Source organism: Genypterus blacodes, unplaced genomic scaffold (assembly GCF_046128005.1).
Source record: "Genypterus blacodes isolate CSIRO-AG114 ecotype Tasmania unplaced genomic scaffold, CSIRO-AGI_Gbla_v1 ptg000021l_1, whole genome shotgun sequence".
NCBI lineage: Eukaryota > Metazoa > Chordata > Actinopteri > Ophidiiformes > Ophidiidae > Genypterus > Genypterus blacodes.
In genome coordinates, this window is record NW_027466834.1 from 4,796,780 (window position 1) to 4,813,403 (window position 16,624).

General features: G+C 43.6%; 1 protein-coding gene across 4 annotated transcripts in view; it reads left to right on the forward strand.

Annotated features, from left to right (window-relative positions):
• Positions 1-16,624, forward strand: part of shank3a (SH3 and multiple ankyrin repeat domains 3a) — a 151,078-nt gene that overhangs the window by 93,225 nt on the left and 41,229 nt on the right. For all 4 annotated transcript variants that reach the window (XM_076142111.1, XM_076142107.1, XM_076142108.1 and 1 more), the window contains 5 exons: positions 658-735; positions 1,243-1,309; positions 1,767-1,996; positions 2,203-2,372; positions 10,525-10,706. In XM_076142111.1, the coding sequence (XP_075998226.1) occupies positions 658-735; positions 1,243-1,309; positions 1,767-1,996; positions 2,203-2,372; positions 10,525-10,706 (727 nt within the window). The remainder of the gene's footprint in view (positions 1-657; positions 736-1,242; positions 1,310-1,766; positions 1,997-2,202; positions 2,373-10,524; positions 10,707-16,624) is intronic.

A 16,624-nucleotide genomic window follows, 5' to 3' on the forward strand; every position in this document is an offset into this window, starting at 1 on the left:
GATCTAATATGTATATTCAGCTTCGGGTCTTGTAGTGTGTTCTCTGTACCAAGGTTTGTTTTTATTACAGCATCGAGTGATTATGAAAAGAAATGAGTTTCTTCCGCTAAGCTGGCATTGACGGCCTGCTGCTATGGATTCATGGTGGACTAATGGCACAGTATGGATCAGTGTAATGCTGGGAAATAGAAATAGTGCCCATGATGGTTAACTGATAAGTTCTTGACCTCACGCATAAGGAAGTCGATAAGCACTGTCGTAGGAGTTCTTGCACATCCATTTCAGCAAGATGCACAAACTGGCTATGAGGTTATGCAGCATCACTCTGCCACTCTAACTTTGGCCTGTGCCTAAACAAAAGCTTTGGCCGGAACACAGCTTTGTCTCTGATGATGATGTCATATCGGCTGATATGATAGCAGAGAAATAGACTTAAACTGGGATAAAAATTCCTCCTGTGTTGTTGGCAGAAATGTGTCAAGGAGATAATCCAACTTTGCCATGCTGGGCTTGCAACTTTCAATCAATCTTAGTGTATTTGCAACTGTATTTGTATCTGGCAAGTAGGTTGTGCATTATTTAGGCATGTGAGTGTCATTAAAGGTCTGGGTGAAGACATAAATCTCTAATCCTCTGTCCCTCTCATGTCTTCTCCAGGATAGCTGTGCACGGGTGCTCCTGTTCCGCGGGGCAAATAAAGAGATAAAGAACTACAACAGCCAGACTTCATTTCAGGTATGCGTTTACATCAAAGCCAAGACCCAATGCCTTTTGGCACGTCTGTTTTTATGCCTTACATCATTGAATTATCAGAGCTTAAGTCACTGCTTTAATAAACTTGTCTTGCATCGTGGAATGTTGCTGTGTCGTCATCAGATTTTTGTTAGCTGATCAGTTTGGGGTCTTCCTGAACTCCAGATTTGTCTGAGCAGAATTGAAAATGACATTGACAGATTTCCTGGACAGATGAGTTTGTTTGTTAACAAGGCATGTGGGTCCCAGCAGTACTGTTCATAAATTCTGCTACAGTGAAGGAATAAATGTATGAAACATAAATAAGCAGCGGTAGAGAGGGAATGAGAAGCTGGGCAGCAGCGTTGGTAATGGGTTATTTTTGCTCGGTCAGTTGTTTTGCTTTTCTTGTTTCCATAGAGTAACATTTAGCAGTCAGCTCTTGTCCTTCAGCGGTCTCTTTACCCCTCGCTGTTCCCTGTCCTCTCTTTCTCCCCCCCACAACCTCAGGTGGCCATTATAGCCGGAAATTTTGATCTGGCGGAAATCGTAAAGGTCCACAAAGTATCAGATGTTGGTAAGTGAACAGAAATAGGTGTACATCGCCAAGCTTTTACAGTGTTTTCTGAGCTTACCTAAATGTGAATGGAGGGAGACATCACACTGCAGGATGTGGATGAAGGAGACAGAAGTGGGAGAGAGTGACATGAACGTGCAGGAAAACTCTGCCATCTAGTGTCGGTAGTGAGAAAAATTTACATTGTGACTTACTGTTACACAAGTGTCAGTGATTGATTCATGGCTAAACAGCAGCTTTTGTCAATCTGTTTCTGAATATTATGAAATTTTGTGTTATGATCAACGCTAAGAATTATCAGAAACATCAGTGGGTCCCTGCTAAATGTAATTATTAAACCAATTTGAGTCTGCTTTCTCCTGTTGTTTCTGTTTCCTGTAGCGTCCTTCAAATGATCAGATAACTCCAAAAATAGGAACGCTAACACTGCATGTGCATCTGGTCTTCATCCTCTCAGTGCCTTTCAGGGAGACCCCCTCCTACACCAATCGTCGACGTGTGATACCCGGTGCCCTGCCCTCACCGCGCTCCTTGCTCCGCTCTGCCAGCGACAACAACCTGAACGGGGACCACGATCACATCCACAGTCAGGTCCCCCGAGAAATCCGTGGGCGTCAGGGTCATTCCCCCGTCCCCTCCCTGCGAAGCCTGCCCTCTCTCGGGCAGCAGCACAGCAGCCTTGGAGAGGTGAGATGGAGCTAATGGCTGCAGATGGGTTCAATGTGTACAGTATCTAAGAGTGACAGATTGCCTCCATTTATATTTATGATGTGATCTTGAGAGCTGCAGGAGAGACAGATTGAGAAACCCAAGATATATTTGACATAATATCATAGATACAATCTTATCAGCGTATCACATTTGGTCGCCTCCTCTCCTTGTTCTGTGTTCAGAGCCGTCATGGGGAACTTCCTGATAGCAGCCTTCAGAGTACCGGCAGCTCCAGGTCCTCGCATTCGAGATCACCTTCCCTCCATCACATGCACGAAGATGACAAGCCGGTCCCCAGAAGGTCCCACAGCCACGGATACCCTCTTGGACACGGCCCTCGCGGAAGACTCAGGTTTGTGTGATTTTGTTTCTGTTGTTGGCAGACTGTGTGTGTGTGTGTGTACCTCTTAATGAGCTTTTATAGGGCTTCACAAACACTGGGTCTGATGCATGCACATACTTTTCTGTATTTATCTATGAAGTCACCTCCGTACATGTCATGTCAGGAGAAGTCAGTGATTAGTAATAATTTACCTGGTTTGATATTTAAAAACACTTTTGCAGAGCACAAACCCTCAAGTGATCAGTCTGAATCATGGGTTAGTCACCAGGCATGCTTTGTCATTCTGCTTGTCATTCCATCTGCTGCCATCTGTTCCTGGTGGTAAACATGACACGTCATCTATCGCTGCAGTATCTTGTTTATTTATTCATCAATCTGTGGTTCATATGAATGTAATTTACTAATAATTTCTGTTGGAAGTGTACATTCAGAATTTGGTTTGCAGCAAGAGATTAAAACTCTGACCTGTGTGTGGCTGATGTGATGAGTGGCTGGAGGCTCAATCAGGGTATGGCAATGGCGAGTGGTGGTGTGGTGTGGGTCAGGCACAGAGAGTGGCCCTGTTAATACAACAAACTAGGCTGAAAAACAGCATTTGTGCTGCTGAGAGGACAGAGGCCAAACAACCTACTCCCAGTCTGTGTGTATGCTTGTGTCTGGTCTACACCGTATATTTTCCCACTCACGCAAACTATGTGCACGGCATTTAGACAGAGACAGATGGAGGGCGGCTTATTACGATCACCATGTTGAGCAATTGAATACGCTCAAGCTGTGAGGTTTGCGTGTGTGCATGTCAGAGAGAGAGAGAGCGAGTCTGAGAGGCAGTGTGTATACTCTGAAATTAGAGCTATGAGTAATGTCATTGGACAGGCCACTCGCTTCAAAACAGCTTGTCACTCTGTTGATACATAAATCTACAGATGCAGTTATTATGCTGATGGGTTTCTGGAACAAATCTGCTCCCGTGTACACTGCAACATTAGACGCCCTGCACTGTAAACTTGGGCTCTGATCACATCTTGGAGCGATGGATTGAACGAGTTTACAGAAACGTTTTTATTACTAGCCTTTTTATTGTATTCATAGATCACCTATGCGCACATTTAATTTGATTCCTCTGTCACGCATGCAGTGTTTTTGTCTGTGTGTGTGTGTGGGTGTTTGTATGAGGCGGTGATGCTGTCTGATGTTTGACAGGGCAATTGCAATACAGTCATATCTACAGCTGTGCCCCTCTCTCTCTCTCTCTCTCTCTCCCTCTCTCTCTCTCTCTCTCTAATATTCACTTCACTCCATGTGTCAAAGTCGTACTCTCTCTCTCTTACACTCACACACATGCTGTCATTCATAGCTGCATACACAAACATCTTCTTATTGAATCACATAATAGGCACACATCACACAATGTAGGATTACTGATTATTTCTGATGCTTTGATGGCATGAAAGTTCCAACAATTTTGACCATATAATGTATGTTACATCTAAACTAAATGGTGTCATGAAGTCAAATCATTTAATAATGAAAAAGGATCATCTGTCGTAATTGACAAAATAGGCCTGTTTTCCTGCTGCGCTTCCACAGATTATACCTTTACTATACCTAACGTTCACTGAGAGAGATACACATCTTGGGCTCTTGGCTGTGCTCATGTTATACAAGGTGGATTAGTCAGACTGTGAGGAAAGGGAAGATAATGGAAGAGAAAAAGAAGGATGGCAGGTCGAGTATGTCTGCTGTGTCGTGGCCTAAATGGCCCTTTGTACGCGGGGAGCTGAGACCTTGTTTCTTAAGTGCGAATTACCCTGATGTCAACCATCAAAGTGAGGTGAATGTACAAAATGCCCCAAAGGAGCAGCTGGTCTCCATGCCAGAACTTGTACCCAAGTGAGTGAGACTGATGCCGCCCTTGAATATTCTATCTAAAATTGCATCCCCCTCCCCCATCTCTCCCCCATCTCTCCCCCATCTCTCTCTCTCTCTCTCTCTCTCTCTCTCTCTCTCTCTCTCTCTCTCTCTCTCTCTCTCTGACCTTCTGTTTATGCCCACGGTAACTCTAGGGGCATTGTGAGTACCAGGGGAGTGTGAAATTAGCTTGGCCAGTCAACAACCTGCCCGGCGGCGGACTCCAGCAAGTTCCTGTGGAACACGGCGTCACTCCTTCCCTCTCTTGCGTGTGCTGGTGCTGCCAGGGTTCTATCGCTTGGCCCAGCTTCAGCAGGACATTTGGAGGGAAACACTAGAGAAGGTGCAGAGGTCGCACACCAAGAAAAACAAATTATTCACACCACGGGAAGATTAAATCATAGCAGTGTGAATAAAGCCTGACTAAATCTTTGTAATGGAAAATATGATTTGAGAACTCGGCGGATGAAGATGATGATGTGGCAGAGTTCCCACACACCTCATGCACATGAATATTACAATGTGCACACTCTCCTCATCCTCCAGCATCTCTGCTCGCCTGTATTCTGTGTCATTTCACACCATATTCCTTTTGGATGTGGGTCACAGCAGCAGTCAAACCGTTTTTTCTGCCGCAGCCCAGGATCACAACACAACAGGGTGCCGTTGTGGCCATAAGCCAAAGTGTCCTTGAGCAAGAAACTGTTTGCCTGCTGCTCTTCTTCGTGATCATGGGACAGCTTTGTATTTGCCAAACAGCATTGAAAGGTTCAACCGTGTATTTTGTGTTTAATTCAAATGACATGCAGACCGCAGCTTCATTTGAGGTTCACTGAGATGTATCATGAGAACAGACAGGTGTCCTGTTGACCACACCTTTACTGTCTCCCTTTGTTCAGTTCTTCCCTCTATCACACCTCCTTTGCTTCCCTTTTTCCTCTGCATTAGTCACACTAATGGCTGTTGGTGTGTAGATTATACATGGTGTCTAAGCACAGCCAAGGGAATAGTGATGAGGAGGAAGAAGAGGAGGAGGAGGAGAGTTCAGTGATTCTTTGCTGGAGAATTCGCATCAAAGAAGGGCAAAGCAAAGAGGCATTGATCGATCCTCCTCAAAATTCATATATGCAACATCATATCTGTTTGGCTTTTTAACACTTGTTGTGTGCACATACAGTACACACACACACAACCTTGTACCTAGAGTGAATGCTTATGAGGAGTATTAATGAGCAAGTATTCTACATAAATATTCTGTCTTGAGTAAAATTAAAAAATCATTACATAGTCATGGATTTTTGTGATCACAACGACCTCATGCATTTCATTGACTGGAATTATTTTTCAAGCGATGTAATAGAGGAGAGCAATCAATAAAGAGAACAACACATATCATTATCTGCTTTGGTTAATGAACACAAGCAGATAGAGAAGCAGACTGAGGAAGATGCTGAGGCATTGATGGTTTCTAATTAGAGTTAATAAGACTAAATCTTATTAGATCTACTTCTCCTGTCTCAAATTGAAGCGCAGCTCAGAGTTATGTGTTGATCACATCTATTGACCCCTCCCTGCTAATGTCCCTCTTAATGGTGATGTATTTGCATAGCAGAACTTGTCTACGCGCAAACATCATTTGCCTGTGCACAACCTTAATATGTTCTGCCCGACGAGCAGAGTCTCACCTACTTCACTCTGGGATTGCCATAAACACTCCCAGCCTGTGTGAGAAAGAATGAGAGAGCACAAATTCATTCAAGTGCAGCAAAGCAAGAAGAGACTGATGATCATTAGGATGCAAGTGTGATGCTGATTATGACTGTGTTTATAATGGGCCCATCTCACCTCAGAGTCCAGGGTTGTTTAGGGGGAAAAGCCATTCACCTGAGGAGGCTATGCAGTCATGTGAGAAAATGCTACAGTGAAGTTTCTTGCTCTGATAGCGTCTGTGGAAATGGCACCTAATGACATTTTCAGCTGTGTCCTCAGAGTTATACAGGCAGTTCATAGATTTTGACATCCAAAAGGAAATAGCGCGCCTCATTATTGAGCTGCTGAAATGTTAACCTGTCTTCAATGGACTCATTGATCCTAATCAAGCCTCTGATAGCTGATATATTCATGACATTTATCTGGAATAATCTCAACTTTGATCCTTTCCCAAAAATGCAGATGGTGAGATAAAAGTCAGTGAATTTGCATATAGGGTTAGGAAATGTTAACCTTGTATTATATTAGACATCAACATGCAAGTTTTGGGCAGATCAAGAAGAATCTAAACAAGTTTTCTCCACTCGTGCTCAACCTTTCAAACCAAATTGCTTTTGTCCACTCAAATAATGTGCAGATGTGCTTAAAAGGGGACTCAAGCAGCCGCTGTTCTTTGTGGCTGCAGTTGGTGCTGTGAACTCTGGGAAACTGACAGTCACAAGAGAGGAAACACCACACGAGACATCTAAAGACAACAGTCAAGTGAAATATTGATAGAAGCAGTCATTTTATTTTTAATGTTTTATTCATGAATGCAAATTGGTAAAAGGAAACACAGATAAACCAATTCAAAGCAGAAATAAAAATGTATTTTGAAACACTTTCTAGTCTGGAATCTATCAGAATTAAAGACATTCTGATTATATTCTATTTATTCTATTTCAGATCATTTGTAGATGCTTTTGTTGAGCGTTTACTTTTAAATTTGAAACCATTTGTTTTATCTAAAAAGAACTAGAATGCTTATATGGGCATTATATTTTGTGAATAGGATTAGACTGTGAGATTGTCACCATTGTAATACACATCCAAACAAACACACATGCATATTTATGAAAGAGGCAAAGTCAAACAAAGAATGCTGATGAATTCTAACTACTAAGCTGGAGCAGTGCGTTTGTTTGAAACTTGGAGTAAATATGACTAAAACATGTGTCAGAGGTTAATGAGGCTATTAACACTACGTAGGCGTTGGAAAAGCAGGAAACTCTCCTTCCGTGTTTGTATGATAGGATAAAGCTACGACACTGCACTCGGGTTTTCAGTAGGATTATTGTGTGAGAAGAAAGATGAGAACAAGGAAAGAATATAACAGAGACAATAATCCATGTATTTTAAGCACAAATCCAGTATTCCTGCCAAGATATGATATTCATCTTCCTATAAAAACACAAGCTCAGACTATTGACTTATCAGTGCATTTTGTTGGCTATATTTTCCTTTTCTTTATTGATGGTTGCCATCGTTACAGAGGCAGGGCTGGTGTCCTTGGAAACGATAGATATAGCTTTGTGTGATGGACTGCATTAGAACCTTGCGTGTGTGTACTTGTGTAATAGATCTATATTCTGGGTAAGACACTAATGAGACACAGTGCAGGACATGAAAGACGAAAAGAGCAGAAATTGTGAAGGAAAGTAAAAGATTTGGTGTCAAATGCAGCATAGCTTTGCATGTGAGAGAAAGTGATGGAATGCTGTCACACCAGGAAGAATCTGTGTCTGAAAAATACAACCCATGTAAACATCTATACATAGATAGAAGACAGAACAGACAATACTTTCTGTCGTTGTCCAATATTATCACATATACTCATTAAACCTAAGAGCACAGTGAAGCACCCTTGAGCCAGGCTTGAACACTATTAGTCACATTACTCATGTGGAGTGCCAATGGGAAATAAATCTGAAATTAGTTGATTTAGTTAATTCTTCCAATCACTATAGGAGAAAAAGTTTCCTCTGTCACTTGGTTGGGTTCCATGTTTTCCAAATAAAGCTTTTCAATTTCTGCTTCATTCCTATGAGAGCACAGATAGAATAGTAAAGTCGTGCACCAGAGAAATGAAATGAGTGAAACAAACGAGAGAAATTAAGGGATGGTTAAACATACTGAATGTAGTATAAAGTGGTGCAGTATGAGAAATCAAAAAATGATAGAACCCATATAGAAATGTGAAATTGCTAAATTAGGTCTTGACTCCTGAAACGAAACCAGGCCATTAATGATGAGGCACAAAGGTGATATGGTGTTATAATGCCATCACCTTCACCCTACCAGGCTGGCTGTAAACAAGAGCTCCATATACTGTATGTGTGGGGTGTGAGTGTGTGAGGCAGATTAGACTCATGGACTAGACATCTTTTTAAGGGATCTTATTTTTTGGTTGTCTCTGTCACTTGGATGTAGATGGCTAATCTCTCTCTCTCACCCTCTGTCTCCCCCCTGCTCCGTCTGCTGATGTTCAGTACTCGACTCAGACATTAACATGCGGCTGCTATCCCAGCCCCTCCTTCCCCGCAGTAATTGGAAAGCCGTCAGCAAGCCGTTGTTTCAATGGAAAGGGGGAGAAAAGGGGGGAGCGAGCAGGAAAAGCAAGAGAAGAGAATGAGACAAACAAGAGTAGCATGAAGGGAATGGGTGAGACAGAAGATTGAGAGGGGAAATGAGGGGGAAGCTGGGGCTGAGGTGAATACAACAACGGAGGCAATAAAGTGATTGATTCAACAACATAGGGGGGGATGAGGGGAGACCCAGCGACACTAGATAGAAAGGTAGAAAAGCTGATTTACATTCTTAAAACTGTCGCAGAGAGTAGTAATCTAGTACATCTACTACCCAGTCTACTGTACTCTTCTGTCCTGTTGCTTTTTAAGTCATGCTATCAAACTTCATTGGCATCTTCGTCGTTTATTGTGTCAATGGAAAGATCACTGAGTCAAGGGAAAATGATTTTACTTAAAACCATAGCAACATACCGTTTTGTGGAAACATGTGCAAGGCAGTAATCAAATGTTCTACCACATGTTTATAAACTGCATATGATTGTTGGCCTTAAAGAGAAATTACATAAGTAGCAGAACGCAGCACACATGGTGGCAAAAGAAGTGATGAATGAAGACTTGGCACAGCTCTGACTCTGCTGTAGTAGAATTGACCACTAGGGGGAAGATGAGAGAGAGAGAGCGAGAGAGAGTGAGATGCACTGCGAAGAAATTGAGGAGCTGGATGAGATGGTGAAATGCAAGTGAGAGAGAGAGAGAGAGAGAGAGAGAGAGAGAGAGAGAGAGAGGAAGAAGGTGATTCAAGGCTAAGGGAAAGAGGGAGGAGCAACAATTAAACCAAATGGGCTGGAGCTTTTTGCCCCCCCGCCCCACTGCACACACTCACACACACTCACACACACACACACACACACAAACACACACACACACACACACACGCATGGACACATACACATACTCTCAGCCTGCCTCCGGGAGCCATGGCGCATGCACGCTTACAAGCAGAGAGGCAGGAGGAGATCAATCGTGCTATGGGACGAGTGTATGTGTGTGTCATCGACGTGTGTTAGCAGCACGCAGGTGGTGGCGTATGCCATGCTAGTGGAGGTGCAATGTTAGTGAGAGTGGAGGGGGCTGTCTGTGTATGTGGCTGTGTGTGCGGGTAGAATGCACATAGAGGGCTTGTGGTGTGCGAGTGTGAGCGATCCGTCAAAGGGGAGGGGAGCCACGGAGCGCACAAGCAGCAGCAGCAGCAGCAGCAGCAGCAGCAGCAGTAGCTGTAGTAGCAGCATCGCCAGAGTGTGTGTGAGTGTGTGCAAGCGAGCATGTGTGTGTGAGGGGTGGAGGGGAGAGGAGAGGCAGGCACGGTGGGACTCCCGGGAGAAGGAGCGGGAGTTGGGGAGCAGACCGAGTCTCTCTTCTCCACAGCAGGAGAACCAGGACCCAAGGACAAGGCAGGATCTGTAGCCCAGCCTGGAACAGCTGGAGCAGGGGACTCGCAGGGATCTCTGTCCTCGTCTGGAGGGGGCATCTGCTGGAGCCCCAACTCAGGATGTGTTTGACTCAGTGGGGCTTCCAGACACACAGAGAAAAGGAAACAGTGCAGTTGCTCTTACCGTGAAACATTTCTGCCTCGGTTAGGATGTCGGGCCCAGGGGAGAGATAGAGGGAGGAGGTAAAGGAGAGCAAGAAGGATACTGTGTGAGATTTAAAGGGAGGAAAGAGGGACTAAGAAGTGGAGGAGAGGGGAGAGCGGGCTTGGGAGGGATGTACTCTCCTCTCATGGCTCTCCCATGGAACACTGACTGTTGACTGTTGATTGGCAGACACTGGCACTCGTTTTTCGAACCCTCCCTGGCCGTCATAACAACCAGGGGGTGACGCCGGGTTGCTGTCCCGCCGACGACCATGTCGGTGACCACGGGCTTCAGTTACCAGCTCCCTGGAATCACCACAGTAACCTATGTGTTTGTTTACAGCCCCGGTTCAGTGCAGCGAGACCCAAGCCCCCCTCATCACACCCCTCCAGCCTTGACAGGCCCCCGCGGCCCCAAACGGAAACTCTACAGTGCTGTCCCAGGACGTACCTTCATTGTGGTCAAGCCCTACACGCCACAGGGGGAAGGAGAGATCCAGCTCAACCGTGGAGAGAGGGTCAAAGGTAGGTGTCAACTATATGCATGATACCATAGATAATATGACCTCACTCCAAACTGCTATTGTAACTCATAATACTTAGGAACATTCATTGGTTGTTGGTTCCATAAATAAAAGTGGCGCCACAGGACAAAGTGAAGACAAAGACATTCCAGTGCTTCTTTCAGATACAAAGCAAACCATCACCTCATTATGTTGTGTAGACCCCAAAGCAGGTGTGTTGCATAACTTCACAACAAGTCATTTTGAGCTTTACATTGTGAAATACCACATCATTCATAATCTTAAATGTGCTTTTTTTCTGGCTTCGCTTTCATGTGTTGTTGTGTGTTTGTTGTGTGTGCTTTTGTCCCCATCCATGCTTCACTCCAGACTATGACTGTAATGACCTAGAAGGTAAACTCCATGATATTTTTCTCACTCTGTATCTCTCCCAGACACCTCAGTGTCTCCGTCCAACCACCCCTCCCCCATTGCATAGCAGTGAGTTCTTGGCCTTGTTTGAACACACTGGAGATGCTTGTACAATTTCAATATGTAGATGATTACTGAAAGGTAGAGGGCATGCAAATTAGAATAGTTCCTGTGTGCTATTGGTTGTTGGTATTCATACACACACCATGTCCTTCCTCCTCTTCGAGAGCTCTTCCAACCCTCTTATCACCTGTCCACAGGCACCGAGCTCCACTTTGACCCCCACAACTCCTGCATCCTGACTCTTCACATACATCACCATGGATCAAACTCATATTAGTAGTAATGGAAACAGTTCCCTCGTGTCCTCAGAGAGGCCGGGGTGAGCGGCTACACTCAAGCAGACACCTCATGTTCCCTTTCAGATCTACAGAGGCATAAGAAGTAGACATTAAGGTTCAATTTGGAATTTCAATTTTAACACTTCAACACACACAAACGAACACGCTTTGCACGCACCCTCACACTCTCACTCTCTCTCAATACATAGTGAAGTATTCCCACCCTCCCCTGTCCTCTGTCTCCTCTCACATCTTCGAACCTTTTACCAGTCAAACTGTCTCTGTATGCTATGATGCCTTTCCCCAAGGGTCTCCTGCGTGTCTCATGAAAACTCTGCTGCCGTCACTAAAAGAGACAATGACACCGTTTTTGTGCTGAACAAAAACAAACTGATTCACCATTAGCTTAAACTGTGATTCACACTTTGACGCACACGTTATTCTAAATGGGATCAATCCAGCCAGTGTGCCGGGATCTGCTGGCGATGTCATCTGTGTAGATTTACTGGAACCCACAACTCCGCACACAGTATTTTACCATCTTTCATGTTGCCCATGCAGGAAACAAGCTTGCTGTCATGGCTGCCAGCATCACAGTCCAGCCAACTAAACCATCTGCCTTTGTTATGCAACACTGACCATCACCATTACTGTGGTGTTGGTGGTGTGGTGCCGAGATAGAAACTGACACGTGTGTCATTGACATCAACTGGGCACTGAGCAGTGAAAATGGCCTGGGTAGGTTGCGGTTTGGCGTTAAAGGGCTGTTTCAGCAATTAGTTAAGTGCATTTTATTTAACTGCTAACTAGCAGGGACTGACCTGCCCTCCTGGTTCATAGAGACAAAGCTTGAGAAATCACTTCCTCTAGGGATGGATGACCCACAGTTTGATACATAATACATTTCATCTAATCTGAATTCATAAATGGATGAGTTGCTAATAGCAATAGGGCTCATTTGCAGTGGACGACAAGAGGAGGTAAGGTTACTGGAAGAGAGGGGAAAAGATAGAGGGGCATTTAATTCTTTACGTTCTCCCATCTCAACCTCCTGACCATCATGGCAAACAAATCAAAGAACATCGTCACCTTAAATGATGCTGATTAGCCCTGATTCAGTTTTTGTTTGTGTGAAGTAAATATCATCCACGGTTTGTACCCTTAAGCTAACTTTGATTTGGATTACGCATTACATTCATGTTGATCATTCATCGTGATAATTATCTTAGCACCCAATCGGCCTCCCAACACACACACACACAGATAAACACAAACTCTTTTTTTTCCCTCCTGTTAATGTCCTCACACCCTCGTTAATCGGTGAGTACCATCTTTATGATGTGATCAGACAGGGTAAAATCAGCAAAGCTCATTAATTAGTGTGTTGATGTGTGAATGTGGGTGTGTGTTGACTTGGATGTGTTGCTTTCGTGTGTATTACCCTTAATGTCTATTATCTCTCCTGTTAGTTAGGCAGATTGGGAGTTTGCGATATGATTTATGAGGCAAAACATGTCACAAAATATAGTTCACGGAAGATCGCTGATGTAAGTTGTAATGGTAGAGATACTGTAGTTCTCAGCAGCTGTAGCTCACAGTAAAGTGTGTTTGTGTGTTTGAAGCTAAGCTCTTATAAATGTCAACTTTTAGAACACCCCACAAATTCCCGTTGTAATGATTTTATGTTTTTTCTACTCTTTGTAGAAGATGATGTCTATCTGGATTCAGGAGGTAATAGAGCTTTATAGCAATACTGGTCATAGTACATTATTTCATGTAACATACCACTAAAAAAACAGGTTCCAAGTCATATTTTGTCACTTCCTGCCTCAATATTATAATTTCTAGTTGGTTTTTGTTCACTGCAAGGGACTTCCATATGTTTTCCAGGAAAAGGTTTTTGCTTGTACCTTAATACCAGTATTGTCGTTCAATAATGAGAAAAATCAGCATTAAACAGCTTCATTTTCCATTTGAGAAATACTTTCTCAACCCAAATAGCATTTTTGGCAAACTGAGGCAAAGCTAGATTCTTTTTCAGTTGTTTTTTCAATTGTGCTATGTGGCACGACAGGTTTCTGGCAGTGACCATTAAGGAAATCAAATCTATAAGCTGTGGTCTTTGCTACAGAGACGTAAACACACTGCGGTACTCAGAGTGATGTGCTTGTTATATTGCTTAGACTAGATTGGGTTTGACCATTCCAATTTCATTAGTTTGCTTATGATAAAACATTTATATCTCAGTCACCGTGTATCAATTTCTGCGATGCCTCATAGCTGACACTGAGGATGACGATGAGGATCAAGGTACAATTAATCAATTTGATTTTGAAAGAAGGATGACAAGGTGGCTTAAACTGTAAGTCTGATCTGCTGTTTGAACAAAAGCCAAGGCAATCTGTAATCAGAAATTTGATGTGATTTTTCATCCTTCATAATCACTTCGACTAGTATTCATAGATGCACACATTGCCTCCCTGCACACAAGCAGATGAGTCTTAATTGCTCATCACTTAACTAAACTGACTGAAATAAATGCTAGACTTAATTCCCCAAGAGCATGTGTTTTTACATATACTTCTGCCTCCATTATGAGGAATTGCTTGGAAAAACTCCCAGTCTTGGTTCAGTGATGGTTCGCCCATTGGTCTGCCGCCTGAGATCAACGTCTCCAGACTGACTATGTCTAGACTAACAGATCTGCTGTCCACCATTTAGCCACAGTGTCCACATGCGGCTCTCCAAGCTGAGCGTTACACTCGGGTAATGATATCTGTTTGTCCGCCGGATGACACAGCTAGCATGCACTTGGTATCGTGGGATTGTGTGTGTGTTCGTGAGTGTGTGAGAGAGAGTATGTGAGTGCTGATGTCAGTCAAATTTAGCAAATTAGTTTTTCTTGGACGAGTTCCTCTTGGATTATCTAATTTCGTGGTCTATCTCCGTGTGCGTGCGTGTGTGTATCTACCTGTTGTTTTGCTCTCACAGCTGTGTGTGCGTGTGTGTTTGATGATGCCTTTGGTACACTCCATTAACAGGTCCTCAGGGTCCATCCCCCCCACCCTCTAGCATCTCCTCTCTGTCCTCATTCCCCTGCATACCACTCTTGTTTGTTTCTACTCTTTCCCCTCCATTGATGTAATCTGATCTCATCATCTGGATGGACATCCCTTGAAAGGCCACATCCAGTCACCATGGTTACAAACAAGAGCACATGCCACTGTAACCCGGTCAAGCTTTCCGCACACTTGCACAAACACACAAAAACGCACGTTTGCCGGTGCAGACTACACACACAAGCAAATAAGAGCACATTCAGAAGAACAGACGTGTGCGTCATCGTGCTGCTTTCACCCCTGCTTGCATTAACCACACGTTTGGAACATTCTTCTCCTCAACAAGGTGACACATTTAAGGGCATGCTTCCATAACAGCGTATTACATCTCAAACACACACACACACACTCACACACCATGTGCACCCTCTCCAAACGCCATTATAAATCTTGCAGACAGCCATGAAAATGAAACCAGCACAAATAACGTTGAGATTAGACATTCACAAACATGATTAATGGGCTTTGGCCGCACCCAGTGTGTGCAGAATATTAACACTGCTACAGGCAGCGGAGGATACCTGGACTAGTTAAACAGACACAAACACACTCATACAGGTTTTTATGCATTATCCCGGGCTTAGAAAGCAGCTATTACTGCTGTTATGATCTCTGGGAACACTAAGCAGTTCATCCACTCAGTGCAGGCATACTGAACACCTGATACACTAAAAACACACCATTGAACCACTTATGCCTCTTTTTAATATTTCCTGAAGGTGCATGAACACATAAATGTGTATTATTGTATGTATATACTGGATTATACGCCTGTGTCATTAGAACAAGGGCAACATGTTTTTACATATGAAGCAATGCTGTTTTTGCACCCAGCTACTAGTTTACAAGACTTAACTGCATATGCATCTGTGCGTTACTAAGCAACAGGTGCTAAGTGCATTTCAGATTTGTCATTTCAAGACAGAAATAAAACTGCTGAAATTATGCTTTTAGCAAATTTGCCAACTGGATTTTGAGAAGCAACATTTTAGTAATATATTTACTTAAAATTCTTTTTCTATGTATTTGGTTGTTCCCCTGGTATTTATCTTACACTTAAAAATGGGGTTGGACGAGAGCCTGCCTGTTTTTGTTAGCTTCCCACAGTGAGCTTAGGGTGAATTAATTAAGGCTTATTTTTTCTGCTAGTGCTGTGTGTGTGTGTGTGTGTGTGTGTGTGTGTGTGTGTACGTACGTGCATGTGCGAGTTGTATGTGTCCCTGTTTGTGTTTGTGCGGTAAATGTGTGTGTGCGTGTTAGTTCTGCATAGAGTTAGTAATTGCCTCCCACAAGTTGGGTAAGCATCCTTCAAGGATTTGAGCAACCAGCTGTCCTACTATCAACACACACACACATGCGCGCAGACATAGAAATGTCTTTCCGTGTCTTCTCTATCCCTCTCCGTCTCTTTTAATCTTGCATTCTAATTCATGTCCAGGGCAGATAAATGTAAATTCATGTTTTCCATCATTTATTTTGCAGTTAATGCCCTGCAGTTGTTTCCGTGTGTCTTCCACTCAAGGATTTACACTTCATTAGTGCAGCGTGGCACCACAGTGTCAGTGCATCTTTTCACTCCCTTCAACAAAATCACGGATCTCGTCCATTAAAAAATAACAACCCACTTTGTTTAATGCACTTACAGTCAAAGTACCTACGATTTTCAGAGCACTTGGAGCCATGTAACCACATGTTTGCAGTATGGATGTATACGTGTAAAAGCCAAAGAAATCGCTTTTGTCCTGTGCACGTTAACTCGTGGACAGAAATAGCTTTATGTACTTCAGTTTTAGGGAGAGGGCAGGCCAATTCATTCCGGTGAAGATTGCTCACCCAGTATGTCGTCTTTCTCCCTCCTCACACTCTTACTGTGGGTACAAATAACACATTTGCTTTGCCTCTCTGAAATGACGTTAAAATGGCTGCACCGCCCAGTGCTGCGCCTGGGGAAACCAGATTGCTGATGGCAGAGGAGACGACAGCACATGTGGCCTCTTTAATTATATGTGTTGAGATTCTTGAGAAGCAAAATGAGGAGCAGGACGAGT